Here is a 21,829-nt window from a genome sequence, read left to right as displayed (position 1 = left end):
TCTCGTCTCGTCTCTATATCTCGTCCCCTTGAGGTATGGGATCGGGAAAGTCACTTATACTTTACAGTCAAATAAGACACACACAACGAAATACGTTTCAGCTCTCGTCTTAGTCGATCAGTCGAGCACTCTATAAGACACAGCGCCCTGGGGAAAAATCCCCAAGACTGTCGCAAGGCTGACCCAAGACTCTCTTAGACTGCGTCAAGGCTCGCCCCAAGTCTCTCCAGGACTGGACTTAGACTGCGTCTATCGTAGAGTACTTGCCAAGACCGACTCAAACTCTCTTTATTCATTTTCACAACTCTAACCAATTACAAAACAGTAAAAAGACTCTGGGGCGTAACTTTCAATCATAGAGCCAATCACACTAAGTACTGAATACGTCATATCTTTTGATTAATCGTTCACTACATTAATAACTACGAATACCAACTGTCAGAATTAATAGTCAGAATAGCTACGGTTATCTCGTAATTAGTTCCAAATCACTGAGCCAAGTTTCGTCCAAAACTTCAACTAGGCCTGAACGATGACAGACATAACACAGCAATTCGCTAATAACAGATACACAAAAACAAATTCATGACACTAGCTACAAATGTCACCCGTACTCGCTACAGATATCACCCGTTCTTGCTTCAAATATCACCCGTACTCGCTATTTTCTGAAAAGTACGACCCGTACTTTTCACCCGTACTTGGCTCATTTTAGTACATTTATATACCTCCCGACTGGGTCTCGGAATGTTGTGGGTCAGAGGGTGACACACTCGTACACATAGTGACTTGCTACTGGACTTTCTGTTGGAGTTGGGCTTATCTGAATTATCAGGACACTTACAGGCAGCTTACCTTTACCCTGGCACCTCTTAGCTTAGCTATGTTGAGTTTTTTTGTATTGTAAATGTTGGAGATCTACTTAATGCTTTCATTTGCAATGAGGCAACATTCAAGTTATGTGCTCATTCACTGGTGTGTATTGTGTGTTACTTCGTTTCTTAGATTCGGAGTTTCAGACTCGAACCCACTTAGACAAATCTAACTTGTACAAAATAATGGTAGTAATTGGTGTGACATCATAAACTAGAGGAGCCGCTGTAGTTAGTCCTTTTCTTTATTTGTCGCTCTAATTACTTACATTATCTGCGCGCTTCCCGCGGCACCGGCGCATCCACAGTCAGCTGGCGCACACCTGATATGATAAAATTAATGATATTTACTATATATGGGGGCCGCCATCTTGAATGACGCATGAAACTAAATAAGAGTTTCTAATCACTAATAGCTACCCTCAATCCTGGAATACTAGTTGGTACACTTTTCTTTTCTAGAATAAAATAATATTCTTTCTGATAAACACTTTTAGACGTGGGTGTCACACAAAAGACACACTTTTTATTTTAAACACTGGTTAGTAAATACTTTACAAAAACAGTTATAATCAAGAAAACAAAAATAAGATGTTAAAAGTAAAACTACTAAAAAGCCTGTTTTATTGACCTTCGCAAAGCATTTGATAATACGCTGACGACATTGTGATATTTTTCAGAACAAAGCGAAATTTATTGACAGCTTGTTATGTTTGTTAAAAAGTTAGGCTTACTGGCAATACAGAACAATACAAAATGAAAGAAATACAAAACAAAGGTTATTGTTTTCGATAAATTGAATGGACGTTTTGACCTATTCTTCCATATGCTTGTGATATCTGAGGTGATGAGTTTTTGACCAAATCACCAGTTGTTAATGTCGGATTGCCAATCATACCAATCATTAGACCCTCTAGTGCGTTAGGGAGATATCCCCTTGATGTTTTCATTAGTCAATCAAATGTTCAATCATTCAAACCACCAATGCGATTCGTACAGTGTTGTAACGTACATGGTGTACGTATTGTGGGATACTATAGTTTTACCAACATGGGACAACATAGCTTTCACAGAAAACGTCAGGAGTCAGGCAGCTTACCTCGGCACGTGCCGTGATCTCTAACATGGGCACCAGTTATGACTCAATGGCGAAGAAATGTGAACACAGACATTGTGAACTAAATTAAAGTGATAATTACAATGACAACTTAAAAAATAGAATCGTGACGATGGTACAGTATACATGTTTGCATAGACATTCTTCATAACAATAGTCTATTACAGTGTTGACAGAGTCTGGTATAAAATACGCTAGTAGACCCCCCCCCCCCTCACACATATAATTAAAACAATAATACCATCCCGCTCGTGGCCAGCGCCACGTTTCATTTTTTATGAGGAAGCAAACCAGTTTCATACATACCTCGTTAATATTTATTAGACCGAAACTGTCCAATAAATCGTATATGTTCAAAGATTGTTCCGAACAAACAACAGACTGATGTCAAGTTTGATCAATTTTCGTCAAACTTTGACTAAATATACAATATTCACGAGACGAAATCTATCGAATACATCGAATATTGATCGCTTTTCGCCAAACCTTATTATAAGTACTATAAATGCCCAGTCATTATTAATTATTCACTAAAATAATACGAGTTTAAAAAAAAAAGTATTAATTTTTTGGTAATAATACAGCCGTCGAGATAAATTTTCGTCAAACGTTGACCAATCGTGAATATTCACGAGGCTGAAACTATCGAATAATATATATACACTGATTTTTCCAGTGTCAAAATTTTACTTTGAATAATCTTCATCTTCCAGAAATATGAGGCACATGGCAATTATGAAGTAAGATGTTTACGGGAATTTTCCTAAATTATTCCCATAAGCAAACATTGACACAAAACGTACACGATCGTATTCTCCCACATCCAAGTTTTCTGAAAAGCATACATTTATTTGTCACAGTAGTCCAGTCAATGTATGAAATGACCCACCACAAATTGTAACAGAATTTATTTTATCCGCATTCATCTCAGAAAAACAGATACAAATTATTCCAAAGACCAAGTGATGAATGAATCCAAGATGGCTACCACAATATTATGGATTCAACTGTTGTGATCATATATTGTCCATATTTGATATAAATTGTATATGCTCTCACATTCCTGGCATGCTCAGGATAATTCATATTGTTATCAATTTCACAACAGTCCCAACCTGAATGGCAAGATCAAATAAATACAAACACACAATGTTTTCTTATCAATGATGATATAATCTTAAAAGATGGTAATCAATGGTATTCTGTAGTCGGTCGTAAGTTATTGACTTGTTATTCTTCGTGTGTTGTTTCGTCTTCCTGGGTTGTTATATTGGTGCATATACTTCTTCACCGTCCACATCCATGAACAGTCCTCCTCTAAAAATACTGTCGGGTGCTACACCACACCACCTCACTTCCTCTGACAGGCACTTCCCATAATGTTTGTGTCATCTTGGTCATAACTATTTAATCCTTGATATTATCCTGGAGTTATGCAAATTAGGCACTATTTCACTACTTGGATGAGATGGGTGAATGGTGTAAAACATCTCTGTTGTAAATTGTGGTATATGCTACAAATTTGTTCTTGTTCATATTATATATTTATGGGGTGCAAAAGGTAACAACTGCGGAAGTATAGTGTCATATTTTAGTTCCTTGGTCCCAGTGACAATACGATTCAGAGCGTGGCAAACTGCATGTCTATTTCCGACCACTTAGTAGTAATACGTTTACAAAACAACACAAATAGTAGCCAATTTATTATCGAAATACATGTATATGTACAAGTTATTTGTTTGTTTTTTCACGGCTATACACAACACACTGGGCTCGAAGTCCTACCATGAAAACGGTGTTTAGACAACAAGCATTGATAATGCATAGTCTCCATTAAGTATTAGCTGTAGTCGTGTAAATGTTCAGTATAAGTGACATGTAGAAATGAAAGATCAATGTTTTTTTAATACTAATCACAGTCCCTCTATCATAGAAGGACTGTGCACTAATACAGATTATAGACCTACATGCAAACTTTGAACTGTATTGGACTATATCTTATAGAGGAAATAGCATGAAAGAAAAACGCAGCATGTAGGGTATTGTTGTTCAAGTATCTCCAAAAGAAATATGGCTTGTACTGTAACCTAATATGTAAGGTCATCATACAAAGTTTGATTGAAAATGCCCTATTCTACTTTGAACTGAATCAGGCCATATCGCTCCAAGAAACAGTTCCGGACATGTTACAGAATGATATTTTACGTTTTTTTGACAAAATGTCCACCATTTCGACAAATTTGATCAAATCTCAAGACAAAACATGTTGTTGTGTTACCTTACAGTATACTACCTATGTACAAACTTTCAAGTGAATCAGGCCATATCTTTCCGAGGAATCGGCACAAAAAGAGGAAAAAAGGCCGCCAATCCGCCATCTTGGACGAATCTCGAAAAAAATTGACGTGCACATAACCCAATATGCATGATCACCATACAAAGTTTGATTGAAATCACCCTGTTCAGCTTCGAGAAACATTTACAGACACGTTACAGATTGTGATTTTAAGATATTAAACAAAATGACCGCCATTTCGACAAATTTGATCAAATCTCAAAACAAAACATGATGTTATGTTATCTTGAAGTATAATACCTATGTACAAACTTTAAACTGAATCAGGCCATATCTTATGAAGGAATCAGCACGAAAACTGAAAAAATGGCCACCAATCGGCCATCTTGGACCGAATCTCAAAAAAAGTGACGTGCACCTATAACCCAATATTCATGATCACCATACAAAGTTTTATTGAAATCACTTGTTCAGCTCCGAAAAACAGTTCCGGACAGTCACGTTTAAATATAAGAATTTAGCAAATTTGAGAGACAAAATGGCTGCCAGTCAGCCATATTTAATAGAATCATAACGAAAATTGGTCAAAGGGTGTCCGAGAAATGGCTTCGGACGGACATACGGACGCACGGACGGACGGAACCCAAATTAACGACTAATTATCAGACCAACCGTACGACGTCTCAACACATAAAAAAACATGTATTCAATTAAAGCACACTTCTATAAAAAAAATATTACGCATGATATGTAAGAGTGATTCCTATTTAAAAATAATTAGCAGAATTCTGACTTTAATATTATGTTACTTGCTTTAACTGGTCTATCTATCTATCATGATGGAATTACATTGTTAGAATTAATTGTCTTTATGACGGATCTCACAATAAGACCATTTCCCGACGTTTTCACGTTACCTTATACGTACGGAAAAATGAATTATATAATACTAATAATCGTATTGTACTGAATACTTATATATTGTAGCAATGTTATTGTAACTAATTTACAACGTATTCATAATGTTGTAATGTAAATTTGGTTATTTTTTCTGGAAACAACTGAAAAGTTGCCCTCTCTTTCTGAGGTTCTGATTCTGAAAACTGTACACTTACCGTCGCGCACGGACTGAAAATTAAGACGTGTGGACAAGAAATTTGAGTCTTGTAGACGTGGAAATAGAGTCTCAACAAAGTGAAATGTTGTGGATATTAAAATTCCACAAGTCATTAATGTAGAATTATTCGTAATAAGTCTGTTATAAACTATTGTAGCCCATTATGGTGTATGTTGGCCTACAACTTGAAAGTCTGTTCAACTTTTGACAGCGAAACATTGTCTCTGTTGTGTTGCACGATATACCGTGTTGCATGTTCGTGATAGTTACTAGTACTTAGAATAATCACTGGAAGAACGCATCACTACCTGATAATTCGTTGAAACGACCACAATCACTCTATATAATAACTATATCCATACTTGACGTTGAGGGTGCTGTTCACTACAAATGAGATATGTGTGTTGGTCACGACGACGGCAGACTATAAGCGGAGAGCACTTGAGACTTGTCGTGGATGCTTATCCACTTGTGTTTTTCCTCATTGATTCATATTTATTGTTGTTTATTCAGTTTTATTCTTTCGTATTCGTAATTTAGTTATATTATTAGATCATGTTTTGCTTTATCTATTCGTCTTTATTTTGTTCAATTGTTGTATCTCAGCTAATATAGCATAGTTACAATAACATTGCTACAATATATATGTATTCAGTACAATATGACTATTAGTATTATATTATATTATTAATTTTCACGCACGTTCTTGTTACAATTGTATAAAATATATTTAAAATGATATTAGAACATAAGCAAATATCAACATAACAATTTCGATTAACATTTTTTGAACATTTACTAAGACCCACACTAATTTATAGATGTAAAATATGGGGTTCAGAAAAACTACAAATAAAACCTACATAGAAAAATATATTTGAAACTGTGTAAAGTGCTTCTACAAATTCACCAATCAGCATCAAACTTAGAAATTCGTGCGGAATTCGGATGGAATCCAATCTCAGTATTCATTAACAAAATGATGGTCAGACAATGGTATAAAATATGTGGCAAAAATATGTATGGAAACAATCTAGTAATGTTTCCCAATCACAATGTGCAAACTCAATACAAGAAGTAATTGGAGAAATTGCGATAGATGATTATTGGAATGAAACAAAGAATAGCATACCTCACATTAAATAGATGCAAATGATATAGTATGATGACCAATATTTCGGTAAGATTTAAACAAAAAATGTTTTCATACATATATACCGTAATGGGATAGATCTCATACTGTCTGTGTATACCATATGATATTTTTATTTGATGTATGCAATAACTAATATTATATATATATTATAAGTAATATAAGTGAGGTGTCATTAAAAAAAATACTTAAAAATTAAAATTCCTTCTTAATTTTTGTTTCAACAGTGTATTTGATTCATACATATACATGAGTTCTGCAAACAACTACTGTCACTTGTTTGCATATTGATAACAGTGTCCACTTGAAACCATAGACCATCCAGTAGGGTATATGTTGAAACCCATAACTCTACAATTTAATTTATAAAATATCAGCTTCAAACTGTGGAAACATTTTAGAAAGAATTTGAGTTTAAATTTGTTCTTTGCATTTCTTAGCATTTTACTTTATTCTGAGGCTAACATATTTAATGATGAGCTTGAGTATAACGGGTCATAACCAAACACTGGAATGGGGTACACTAAATGACGAAATAAATAGACCTGCAAGCACTATACACCACAGTATTCATTGTCCTAATTATATTGACGAGAATTACATTAAGGAGTTTGACCTTTGCAACATAATTATGATACACTGATTACAGTGGAAATATATGCTGACTTAGAATAGATCTATGTCATTTCAGAGAGTGGCTTCATATTGCGGCATAACTCATTGAACTCGAGTTTATGAAGGCTGGCTATTAAAAACAATTAGTGCATGGTAAATATGATAATTTAAAGCAGATAGACTGCGTCATTATTTCAATTACCTCGGTTTAAAAGTTGGGTAAAGGAAACTGGTTTACTGCAATTTGGGAATATTTTCCTACCATTGATTTATATTATACAATGTGCTAAATTGAAGGTCTGTGTAAGTTGTATATAGCAGAAGGTCAGTGAACCCAGCAATGGCGGCAACTCATGTGTGTGCGTAATAGGTGATACAATTGTATAATTGAATGAAAAATTACGCATAGAATAACGGTTACAACTTGTTACATTGTTATGTAAACTGTGTGTGTGTGTGTGTGTGTGTGTGTGTGTGTGTGTGTGTGTGTGTGTGTGTGTGTGTGTGTGTGTGTGTGTGTGTGTGTGTGTGTGTGTGTGTGTGTGTGTGTGTGTGTGTGTGTGAACATATCCTTTTGTTATTCTAAGCCAGTAATCCCTCTATTGTTTATATTAAAGGCCGTGGTCGCCACGACGCGTCCGTCGCGTACAATATTTGCTTCCTGGTAAATATGTACACACGGCCATTTACGATGTATTTGGCTTGCTTAGACAATCCCGCAACTAAATTATTTGCCATTCTGACTTGATGAACAACATACAACCATTACGTCACAATACATCAATGTTGTGTAAGCGATTATAATTTTTTTTAACGGCTCAATGAATGTTTCATAAGCCTCTGTAGTCGATTACGTAACAAGGAACTAAATAACACGCTGCCAATGACGATAATTACCGGATGAAAGTGCGTTGATATGGCAACGCGCTAACAAAGAGAGAGAATTGGATCACGATTCATTATTGTATATATCTTTCCACCCCTGCATCGAAAGTGGTTGACGCCACCCATATTGAACCATCTTGTCTTGTAATGTAATATCAAATTATTACCTTAAAGCAGAGTCGTTATATTTTACATGAGTCGGCATAGGATCAATTGTCAACATTGCCTTTTTTTTTAACATCGCCAAATCAACAACATTTACATGCAATATGATCATGTGAAAGTGACACGAATGGAAAAGATCGCCTCCATTTGTTTTCAGTTACCCGACGCGTTGCTGGCAGTCGGAGTACACCGATTCTCTCAGGCTCATGTGTGGAAATAATCAGTATGGCGGAAAGATGTTGGATGGAGGACATACATCGGGGATCATCTCACTACAGTGACACTGAGTCGCCATTGCGTGCCGGTAAGTCTTCTACCATTCACCATGTTGTCACTTTATCCAGTCAGAGATTTCAACGAAGGTTTAATTCTAGATATTGCTCTCCTCCCATCAAAACAATCACTGAGAAATAGACATGACGATATTTAAGTATCTAGAAAAAGAGCGTTAATCAAAGCGTCTCTAACTTATAATGATATCATATCATATAGTATCGAAGCTAAGGTGCTTTATAACGGCATTTAAGCGTCTAGTATATACAGCCCCATCGAATGGGTTATATCACGAGATTGAATTATTCATCGTTGGCAATGGTCCTCGTCACTACCTGTTATTAACATCATATAAGGTATATAGATACTAGTATATGATTTCATCAGGGTCGAATTTTCCTCTCATATATAGCTGTAAATATTTCATTTTAAATAGTAATATGTATGAAAGGCAGATATGCATCAGTAATTATATGAAAGTGATTAATTGCATATGCTGCATAAGTAGGTAAATTTATATTTATTGAAGAAAAAAATACGGTAGACATTTAACATTAAATATTTCATAGGTGATATTGACATCAGTGTATGTAATTATACCGATTTACCTTCAATACGCGAATTTCAATGGCGATGAGAGCGCTAGCACGTGACCGACCAATTAGGCGGATTTGTTCCATGGACGGTTTGAATAACTGTCGTATTCGAAGATGATGAAGACAACATCAATATGTAACATGTAACATGCAATTCATTGGTGTTACAGTAGTGAGTCCCACACAACGATGATGATACGAGTGAATCCAACACAATATCATAATAGTGAGTCTCACGCAACAATATCATATCATATTAGTGAGTCTTGTCAACAATATCATAATAGTGAGTCTCACGCAACAATATCATAATAGTGAGTCGCAGGCAACAATATCATAATTGTGAGTCTCACGCAACAATATCAAACTTGTGAGTCTTGTCAACAATATCATAATAGTGAGTTTCACACAACAATATCATAAGAGTGAGTCCCACGCAACAATATCATAATAGTGAGTTTCACACAACAATATCATAATAGTGAGTTTCACACAACAATACCATATATAGTTAGTCTTGTCAACAATATCATAATAGTGAGTCTTGTCAACAATATCATAATAGTGAGTCTCACGCAACAATATCATAATAGTGAGTCTCACATAACAATATCATAATAGTGAGTTTCACACAACAATATCATAATAGTGAGTCCCACGCAACAATATCATAATAGTGAGTCTCACACAACAATATCATAATAGTGAGTCTTGTCAACAATATCATAATAGTGAGTCCCACACAACAATATCATAATAGTGAGTCTTGTCAACAATATCATAATAGTGAGTCCCACACAACAATATCATAATAGTGAGTCTTGTCAACAATATCATAATAGTGAGTCCCACGCAACAATATCATAATAGTGAGTCTCACACAGCAATATCATAATAGTGAGTCCTACACAATAATATCATAATCGTGAGTCTTGTCAACAATATCATAATAGTGAGTCTCACACAACAATATCATAATAGTGAGTCCCACGCAACAATATCATAATAGTGAGTCTCACACAGCAATATCATAATAGTGAGTCCCACACAACAATATCATAATAGTGAGTCTTGTCAACAATATCATAATAGTGAGTCTTGTCAACAATATCATAATAGTGAGTCCCACGCAACAATATCATAATAGTGAGTCTCACACAGCAATATCATAATAGTGAGTCCCACACAACAATATCATAATAGTGAGTCTCACACAACAATATCATAATAGTGAGTCTCACGCAACAATATCATATTAGTGAGTCTTGTCAACAATACCATAATAGTGAGTCTCACGCAACAATATCATAATAGTGAGTCGCACGCAACAATATCATAATTGTGAGTCTCGCGCAACAATATCAAACTTGTGAGTCTTGTCAACAATATCATAATAGTGAGTTTCACACAACAATATCATAAGAGTGAGTCCCACGCAACAATATCATAATAGTGAATTTTACACAACAATATCATAATAGTGAGTTTCACACAACAATACCATATGTAGTTAGTCTTGTCAACAATATCATAATAGTGAGTCTTGTCAACAATATCATAATAGTAAGTCTTGTCAACAATATCATAATAGTGAGTCTCACAGAACAATATCATAATAGTGAGTTTCACACAATATCATAATAGTGAGTCCCACACAACAATATCATAATAGTGAGTCTCACGCAACAATATCATAATACTGAGTCTCACACAACAATATTATAATAGTGAGTCTTGTCAACAATATCATAATAGTGAGTCTCACACAACAATATCATAATAGTGAGTCTTGTCAACAATATCATAATAGTGAATCCCACGCAACAATATCATAATAGTGAGTCTCACACAGCAATATCATAATAGTGAGTCCCACACAACAATATCATAATAGTAAGTCTTGTCAACAATATCATAATAGTGAGTCCCACACAACAATATCATAATAGTGAGTCCCACACAGCAATATCATAATAGTGAGTCTCACACAACAATATCATAATAGTGAGTCTTGTCAACAATATCATAATAGTGAGTCTTGTCAACAATATCATAATAGTGAGTCTCACACAACAATATCATAATAGTGAGTCCCACGCAACAATATCATAATAGTGAGTCTCACACAGCAATATCATAATAGTGAGTCCCACACAACAATATCATAATAGTGAGTCTTGTCAACAATATCATAATAGTGAGTCTCACACAGCAATATCATAATAGTGAGTCTCACACAACAATATCACAATAGTGAGTCTTGTCAACAATATCATAATAGTGAGTCTTACACAACAATATCATAATAATGAGTCTTGTCAAAAATATCATAATAGTGAGTCCCACACAACAATATCATAATAGTGAGTCTCACACAGCAATATCATAATAGTGAGTCTTGTCAACAATATCATAATAGTGAGTCCCACGCAACAATATCAGAATAGTGAGTCTCACACAGCAATATCATAATAGTGAGTCTCAAACAATAATATCATAATAGTGAGTCTCAAACAACAATATCATAATAGTGAGTCTTGTCAACAATATCATAATAGTGAGTCTCACACAGCAATATCATAATAGTGAGTCTCACACAGCAATATCATAATAGCGAGTCTTGTCAACAATATCATAATAGTGAGTCTCACGCAACAATATCACAATAGTGAGTCTTGTCAACAATATCATAATAGTGAGTCTCACGCAACAATATCATAATAGTGAGTCTCACACAGCAATATCATAATAGTGAGTCTCACGCAACAATATCATAATAGTGAGTCTCACGCAACAATATCATAATAGTGAGTCTCACATAACAATATCATAATAGTGAGTCTCACACAGCAATATCATAATAGTGAGTCTCACACAGCAATATCATAATAGTGAGTCTCACACAACAATATCATAATAGTGAGTCTCACACAATAATATCATAATAGTGAGTCTCACACAGCAATATCATAATAGTGAATCCCACACAACAATATCATAATAGTGAGTCTTGTCAACAATATCATAATAGTGAGTCCCACACAACAATATCATAATAGTGAGTCTTGTCAACAATGTGAGTTTTGTCAACAATATCATAATAGTGAGTCCCACGCAACAATATCATAATAGTGAGTCTCACACAGCAATATCATAATAGTGAGTCTCAGACAGCAATATCATAATAGTGAGTCCCACACAACAATATCATAATAGTGAGTCTCACACAACAATATCATAATAGTGAGTCTCACACAATAATATCATAATAGTGAGTCTTGTCAACAATATCATAATAGTGAGTCCCACGCAACAATATCAGAATAGTGAGTCCCACGCAACAATATCGTAATAATGAGCCTCAGGCAACAATATCATAATTGTGAGTCTCACGCAACAATATCATAATAGTGAGTTTCACACAACAATATCATAATAGTGAGTCTTGTCAACAATATCATAATAGTGAGTCCCACGCAACAATATCATAATAGTGAGTCTCACGCAACAATATCATAATAGTGAGTCTTGTCAACAATATCATAATAGTGAGTTTTGTCAACAATATCATAATAGTGAGTCCCACGCAACAATATCATAATAGTGAGTCTCACACAGCAATATCATAATAGTGAGTCCCACACAACAATATCATAATAGTGAGTCTCACACAACAATATCATAATAGTGAGTCTCACACAATAATATCATAATAGTGAGTCTTGTCAACAATATCATAATAGTGAGTCCCACGCAACAATATCATAATAGTGAGTCTCACACAGCAATATCATAATAGTGAGTCCCACACAACAATATCATAATAGTGAGTCTCACACAACAATATCATAATAGTGAGTCTCAAACAATAATATCATAATAGTGAGTCTTGTCAACAATATCATAATAGTGAGTCCCACGCAACAATATCAGAATAGTGAGTCCCACGCAACAATATCGTAATAGTGAGCCTCAGGCAACAATATCATAATTGTGAGTCTCACGCAACAATATCATAATAGTGAGTTTCACACAACAATATCATAATAGTGAGTCTTGTCAACAATATCATAATAGTGAGTCCCACGCAACAATATCATAATAGTGAGTCTCACGCAACAATATCATAATAGTGAGTCTTGTCAACAATATCATAATAGTGAGTTTTGTCAACAATATCATAATAGTGAGTCTTGTCAACAATATCATAATAGTGAGACTCACACAGCAATATCATAATAGTGAGTCCCACGCAACAATATCATAATAGTGAGTCTCACACAGCTATATCATAATAGTGAGTCCCATACAGCAATATCATAATAGTGAGTCCTACACAACAATATCATAATCGTGAGTCTTGTCAACAATATCATAATAGTGAGTCTCACACAACAATATCATAATAGTGAGTCCCACGCAACAATATCATAATAGTGAGTCTCACACAGCAATATCATAATAGTGAGTCCCACACAACAATATCATAATAGTGAGTCTTGTCAACAATATCATAATAGTGAGTCCCACACAACAATATCATAATAGTGAGTCTTGTCAACAATATCATAATAGTGAGTTTTGTCAACAATATCATAATAGTGAGTCCCACGCAACAATATCATAATAGTGAGTCTCACACAGCAATATCATAATAGTGAGTCCCACACAACAATATCATAATAGTGAGTCTCACACAACAATATCATAATAGTGAGTCTCACACAATAATATCATAATAGTGAGTCTTGTCAACAATATCATAATAGTGAGTCCCACGCAACAATATCAGAATAGTGAGTCCCACGCAACAATATCGTAATAGTGAGCTTCAGGCAACAATATCATAATTGTGAGTCTCACGCAACAATATCATAATAGTGAGTTTCACACAACAATATCATAATAGTGAGTCTTGTCAACAATATCATAATAGTGAGTCCCACGCAACAATATCATAATAGTGAGTCTCACGCAACAATATCATAATAGTGAGTCTTGTCAACAATATCATAATAGTGAGTCTCACACAGCAATATCATAATAGTGAGTTTCACACAACAATATCATAATAATGAGTTTCACACAACAATATCATAATAGTGAGTCCCACACAACGATGATGATACGAGTGAATCCCACACAATATCATAATAGTGAGTCTCACACAACAATATCATAATAGTGAGTCTCACACAACAATATTATAATAGTGAGTCTCACACAACAATATTATAATAGTGAGTCTCACACAACAATATCATAATAGTGAGTCTCACACAACAATATCATAATAGTGAGTCTCACACAACAATGTCATAATTGTGATTATAATGGCAATGGTGAGCCCCTCACTACGACCATAATGATAATAGTGAGTCCCACACTACGACCATAATGATAATAGTGAGTCCCACACTACGACCATAATGATAATAGTGAGTCCCACACTACGATCATAATGGTAATAGCGAGTCCCACACTACGATCATAATGATAATAGCGAGTCCCACACTACGATCATAATGATAATAGTAATTCTTAACCAACGACCATAATGATAATAGTGACTCCCACACTACGACCATAATGATAATAGTGAGTCCAACACTCCGACCATAATGATAATAGTGAGTCCCACACTACGACCATAATGATAATAGTGAGTCCCACACTACGATCATAATGATAATAGCGAGTCCTAAACTATGACCATAATGATAATAGTGAGTCCCACACTACGACCATAATGATAATAGTGAGTCCCACACTAAGACCATAATGATAATAGTGAGTCCCACACTAAGATCATAATGATAATAGTGAGTCCTAAACTACGACCATAATCATAATAATAATAATAACTTTATTACACTACTAAAAAACCTTCAGAGGGTTTTTGTATGGTAAGGAACATAAATACATACAATACATAATAGTAATTCCTAAACTACGACAATAATGGTAATAGTGAGTCCCACACTACAATCATAATGATAATAGTGAGTCCCACACTACGACCATAATGATAATAGTGAGTCCCACACTACGATCATAATGATTAATAGTGAGTCCCACACTACGACCATAATGATAATAGAGAGTCCTACACTACGACTACAATGATAATAGTGAGTCCTAAACTATGACCATAATGATAATAGTGAGTCCCACACTACGACCATAATGATAATAGTGAGTCCCACACTACGACCATAATGATAATAGTGAGTTCTACACTGCGGTGACAATGATAAAAGTGAGCCATACACTACGACGATGACGCTACTAGAGAATATCGAACTTCAAATATGATATAATCTCAATATGTAATATTGAAGCACAATTTCCGTGAACAGAAGATTATTTTCGTCGGGTGGCATTATGTGGAACATTAAAAATGCCAATAATTTCGGTATATATGTTCGTCACCCAAAAGTAATGCAAAACAATAAAAATAAAAAGATGTCGCTTCCTGACTACTGATGAATCATTTATGGGTTTAAATAGGAGTTTACATGCGTAATAAATATGGAAGATTATTTGTTCCATATGGTGGCTCCTTATAAGATATAATAAGAATATGAATAAGATCACTGCAGTAACTGATTTAAACACGAGTCAATGTGTTTGCTATGTTTGTTCAAAATTCCCAAATCTCAAAATTAATGAGATATGAAAGCTTTGTCCCTATGTTTCATTACAAATTCAATATTTCAGTGATGGCGTGGCTGCAGTAATTCAATGGCAACCGACGTTAATAATAAATACACCTGCATGCCACAGTCTCCCATATATCAGTGCGTTTAAGCCGCGGTCTCCCATATATCTGTGCGTGTAAGCCGCGGTCTTCTATATATCAGTGCGTGTAAGCCGCGGTCTCCCATTTATCAGTGCGCGTAAGCCGCGGTCTCCCATATATCAGTGTGTGTAAGCCGCGGTCTCCCATATATCAGTGCGTGTAAGCCGCGGTCTCCCATATATCAGTGCGTGTAAGCCGCGGTCTCCCATATATCAGTGTGTGTAAGCCGCGGTCTCCCATATATCAGTGCGTGTAAGCCGCGGTCTCCCATATATCAGTGCGTGTAAGCCGCGGTCTCCCATTTATCAGTGCGCGTAAGCCGCGGTCTCCCATATATCATCGCGTGTAAGCTGCGGTCTCCCATATATCAGTGCGTGTAAGCCGCGGTCTCCCATATAGCAGTGCGTGCAAGCCACGGTCTCCCATATAGCAGTGCGTGCAAGCCACGGTCTCCCATATAGCAGTGCGTGTAAGCCGCGGTCTCCCATATAACAGTGCGTGCAAGCCGCGGTCTCCCATATATCAGTGCGTGTAAGCCATGGTCTCCCATATATCAGTGCGTGTAAGCCGTGGTCTTCCATATAGCAGTGCGTGCAAGCCACGGTCTCCCATATATCAGTGCGTGTAAGCCACGGTTTCCCATATATCAGTGCGTGTAAGCCACGGTCTCCCATATAGCAATGCGTGTAAGCCGCGGTCTCCCATATATCAGTGCGTGCAAGCCACGGTCTCCCATATATCAGTGCGTGTAAGCCACGGTCTCCCATATATCAGTGCGTGTAAGCCACGGTCTCCCATATAGCAATGCGTTTAAGCCGCGGTCTCCCATATATCAGTGCGTGCAAGCCGCAGTCTCCCATATAGCAATGCGTGTAAGCCGCAGTCTCCCATTAAACAGTGCGTGCAAACCGAAGTCTCCCATATAATACGTGCAAGCCGCAGTCTCCCATATAGCAATGCATGTAAGCCGCAGTCTCCCATTAAGCAGTGCGTGCAAGCCGCAGTCTCCCATATAGCAATGCGTGCAAGTCGCGGTCTCCCATATAGCAGTGCGTGTAAGCCGCGGTCTCCCACATATCAGTGCGTGTAAGTCGCGATCTCCCATATAGCAGTGCGTGCAAGCTGCAGTCTCCCATATAGCAATGTGTGTAAGCCGCGGTCTTCCACATAGTAGTGCGTGCAAGCCGCGGTCTCCCATATATCAGTGCGTGTAAGCCGCGGTCTTTCGTATAGCAGTGCGTGCAAGCCGCGACCTCCCATATATCAGTGCCTGTAAGCCGCGGTCTCCCGGATAGCAATGCGTGCAAGCTGCAGTCTCCCATATATCAGTGTGTGTAAGCCACGGTCTCCCATATATCAGTGCGTGTAAGCCACGGTCTCCCATATAGCAATGCGTGTAAGCCGCGGTCTCCCATATATCAGTGCGTGCAAGCCACGGTCTCCCATATATCAGTGCGTGTAAGCCACGGTCTCCCATATATCAGTGCGTGTAAGCCACGGTCTCTCATATAGCAATGCGTTTAAGCCGCGGTCTCCCATATATCAGTGCGTGCAAGCCGCAGTCTCCCATATAGCAATGCGTGTAAGCCGCAGTCTCCCATTAAACAGTGCGTGCAAGCCGAAGTCTCCCATATAATGCGTGCAAGCCGCAGTCTCCCATATAGCAATGCGTGTAAGCCGCAGTCTCCCATTAAGCAGTGCGTGCAAGCCGCAGTCTCCCATATAGCAATGCGTGCAAGTCGCGGTCTCCCGTATAGCAGTGCGTGTAAGCCGCGGTCTCCCATATGTCAGTGCGTGTAAGTCGCGATCTCCCATATAGCAGTGCGTGCAAGCTGCAGTCTCCCATATAGCAATGTGTGTAAGCCGCGGTCTTCCACATAGTAGTGCGTGCAAGCCGCGGTCTCCCATATATCAGTGCGTGTAAGCCATGGTCTCCCATATAGCAGTGCGTTTAAGCCACGGTCTCCCATATAGTAATGCATGCAAGCTGCGGTCTCCCATATATCAGTGTGTGTAAGCCGTGGTCTCCCATATAGCAATGCGTGCAAGCTGCGGTCTCCCATATATCAGTGCCTGTAAGCCGCGGTCTCCCATATAGCAGTGCGTGTAAGCCACGGTCTCCCATATAGCAATGCATGCAAGCTGTGGTCTCCCATATATCAGTGCGTGTAAGCCGCGGTCTCCCATATAGCAGTGCGTGCAAGCCGCGGTCTCTCGTATAGCAGTGCGTGCAAGCCGCGGCTTCCCATATAGCAGTGCGTGCAAGCCGCGGTCTCCCATATAGCAATGCAGGCAAGCCGTGGTCTCCCATAAGTCTGTGTAAGCCGCGGTCTCCCATATAGCAGTGCGTGTAAGCCGCGGTCTCCCATATAGCAGTGCGTACAAGCCGCGGTCTCCCATATAGCAATGCATGCAAGCCGTGGTCTCCCATATATCAGTCTGTGTAAGCCGCGGTCTCCCATATAGCAGTGCGTGTAAGCCGCGGTCTCCCATATAGCAGTGCGTACAAGCCGCGGTCTCCCATATAGCAGTGCGTGTAAGCTGCGGTCTCCCATATAGCAGTGCGTCGAAGCCGCGGTCTCCCATATATCAGTGCGTGTAAGCCGCGGTCTCGCATACAGCAGTGCGTGTAAGCCACGGTCTCCCATATAGCAGTGCGTGTAAGCCGCGGTCTCCCATATAGCAGTGCGTACAAGCCGCGGTCTCCCATATAGCAGTGCGGCCGGCTATACCTGCTTCACAGGTGACAGATATACAGTAACGCAATTAGGATTATCTGCATATATCTTTAAAGATATAAATTCAAAGTAAAATGACACAAAGATAAGTTAGACGACGCGCTCGATGATTCTATATCGATTTCAAATGACGTGTGACCCACTTTCACATTTTGTGATTGCATGTTTTTTTACTGATCGGTAATATGCCTGTGTTACGCTATATACATATAATGTACTAAATCATGTACACACCGGCAACAATTGAACTACTATATTATCAAGTATCATTCTTTTTTTCGCAATATATTAATTATTATGTAATTAAATAATGTGGGGATTTAAGTAGTATATATATTTTATCAATGTCACAGTATCATAGTATATAGGGACAACCAAATGAACATTATAACATTGATAACACCCTTCTAAGAAATGCTTCACTAATGAACAAACAGATAAACACCTAATGGTACAATACAGTGGAATCACAACAACAACATCATCACAAAATCCAACCAAGCTCACATTTACAACTTTTACAGGTGCACAGACAAGACAGATAAATAACAATCTAGAGAAACAGTTCATTATATACTGGAAATAGAAATTCTAAATATTCAATAAATAAGAAACACTTTCAGATGTCAGATTAAACTAGAAAAATACCTCACCAAACTAAAACACATTGAACTAGCTACGTGTTAACAGATTTCAAATAGGCATTGAAACAGGTAGACAAAAATAATACGAATGTAATCCTCTATTACTAGTATCTCAAATTTAATACCCATGCGAATTTATTAGAGTAAGTAAATTCGACCATACTTGAGCGTCGGTTCGAATCAAGCACGCACTACATATTTACGTTGCCATGCGTTTTGTCCTATTTACATGCTTTACTTCCTATGCATTTACGGTACTATGATTTTACAGGAATTGTTAAAATTCAGTGCAGTGCAGTGGGAGAGGGCAGTCTGTAGTTGTAACAGTAAGCAAGAAGATATAGCAATATTTGGTTGGTGAAATACGCGTATTATCGCAAGTACCTTACGAAAATTATCTATGTACATTTTGATCGATTTCTTTGATTGAGATCAATTTCTCCGAGGTTTTATTTGACCAAGGTTTATTTCATTAGCAGAGATAGATTTCACTGAATATTAAACGCTAAACAATTGAAACTAAATATAATATGAGTGATAGATCTTGTATCAACAGTTAATTACTTTCAACAGTAATTGTAATGTAGTAAAGTTCTATATATTTGTCAGCAAGCAAACTTCTATGCGTATTATCCATACGATTATTATATGAGAAATATATGAATTGTAATAACAATAATAACGATAATATATATATATTTTTTGTTTTTCAGGTGACAGTAGCTCAGAACTTAACCATGGGGGAGGATATTTCATGGGTCTCACAGTAGCGATATTTCACCACATGTTACGTCATCGTGGTTGACCAGTATAATGACGTCACCCACTTCCCTCATTACTGTGTCGCATCATGGAACCAGTATTGAACAATGGAACATGACGACTTTACCTGCGTCTGTACTGACAACAAGTGGCACAGATGCGACGATGGAAAAAGATATAACCGCAATGTTACTGCGGGCACTTATACTTGCCATTATATCACTACTTTCACTAATTGGAAACGCAGTAGTTATCATAATCATATTACGTCATTATCAGCTGAGAACAGTGACCAATGCTTTCATCGCATCACTATCTGCATCTGACCTTTTACGAACCATCTTGTGCGTCCCGTTCACGTTCGCCACACTGTTTACTAACACCTGGATATTCAGCAACGATCTATGCGTACTAAACGGATTTCTTAACAGCCTGTTTGGTATAGCTTCCACACTCACGTTGACGCTCATATCGATTGATCGATTTTACGCAATAGTAAAGTTACCGCGAGAAAAAGTGACCCGAACTCGTGCCATACAAATGATGGTGTACATCTGGGTACAAGCTTTTATCTTCTCTTTTCCGTGGTATATTGTTGACCCCCAACCACGTTATTACAAAGATGATTTTTTACATTGCATGTATATTTTCCACTCAACCTCGTCATATTTACCTGAAGCATACAGTATATTTGTTATTGTTGTCTGTTATTTAATACCCTTTACTATAATGTGCTACTGTTATTATAATATTTGGAAAACGCTAAGACTTAGCGACACGAGGATACGTCCTGCTACGGCCCAAGCTAGCATGCTTAGATTTTACGGAGAGATGCGTACAGCTACCACTGTCCTCATCATGATATTCCTCTTTCTGTGCTGTTGGGGTCCCTATTGTGTTATGGCCATTGTTGTGGCAGGGAGGAACATCAAGTTTAATTCAACCATGGATACCATCGCAATGTACCTCGCGTGGTCCAATTCCGCGATGAATCCTGTCATATACGCCATTCGCAATCCCCATGTGTCAGCGCTGATTCGCCGCAACCGTGAAAGTGGTTATGTGACGGGCGCCAACAATGGCGTTGTGATCGTTGTAAGTCCAGCAATTAAACGAAAAATCACTTCAATTTCGACCGATAGTTATAACCAAGACAACACGCCAAACTCACCAAGGCTTGATCCAACAGCGTGGGCTAGAAAAGCCCCAGCTTTGATGTTCTGCCATCACAACTATCAGCCAGAGGACAGTACATCCGTTCACACCACTATGACGCAAACGACCAGTTTGTGACCGTAGTTTAGGAGGTGGAGGATTCATAAATAAAATAAATCACATTTAATAATAGTCTAGGAGACAATCTCACAAAAGGACTAGAATATTAAATAGGCTGCACCTGAACGACAACAAAATTCTGTGTTATTATTCCTGGATCATGAATTTTAGCCTCGATGTGGTTATTTGTAGGTGTGTATTTTGCAGTTCAATCTGACAGTGATATCAGACATGTTGTAAATACTAAAACTCAATTCTATCATTTGTCATATAAAAAATAATACGCGGAAGCGCAGACATGAAGCAAATATAAATTACTCTAAATGAAATGTCGGTACAATTTCAGAATATGCAAATTAAACATATGCAAATTATGAAGTATTGTGGCATTGAAGAGCATTACATACGTTTTAATCTGTGCTTTTACTCTAACTTGAAAATTCTGCATTTACAAGTCGATTTTGAAATCATTTTCTATAATTTAAAATGACGTCATTATTATATTGTGTTGTACAATAT

The 21,829-nt window shown here is 37.4% G+C and overlaps 1 protein-coding gene across 1 annotated transcript; it reads left to right on the top strand.

Annotated features, from left to right (window-relative positions):
* Positions 1-8,303: 8,303 nt before the first annotated feature.
* LOC100369589 (G protein-coupled receptor 135-like) lies at positions 8,304-21,591 on the top strand. Its single transcript, XM_002741406.2, has 2 exons — positions 8,304-8,524; positions 19,987-21,591. The coding sequence occupies exon 2, from the start codon at positions 20,087-20,089 to the stop codon at positions 21,326-21,328; it is 1,242 nt and encodes a 413-aa protein (XP_002741452.2). The 5' UTR covers positions 8,304-8,524; positions 19,987-20,086; the 3' UTR covers positions 21,329-21,591.
* Positions 21,592-21,829: the final 238 nt, after the last annotated feature.

The sequence above is a fragment of the Saccoglossus kowalevskii genome, chromosome 2 (assembly GCF_978046115.1).
Source record: "Saccoglossus kowalevskii chromosome 2, keSacKowa6.1, whole genome shotgun sequence".
Lineage (NCBI taxonomy): Eukaryota > Metazoa > Hemichordata > Enteropneusta > Harrimaniidae > Saccoglossus > Saccoglossus kowalevskii.
This window is presented reverse-complemented; position numbering and strand designations above follow the sequence as displayed.

Bases quoted from the DNA above. Each gene is read 5' to 3' on its own strand.
- LOC100369589 (XM_002741406.2), top strand. From the start codon at position 20,087: ATGACGTCACCCACTTCCCTCATTACTGTGTCGCATCATGGAACCAGT.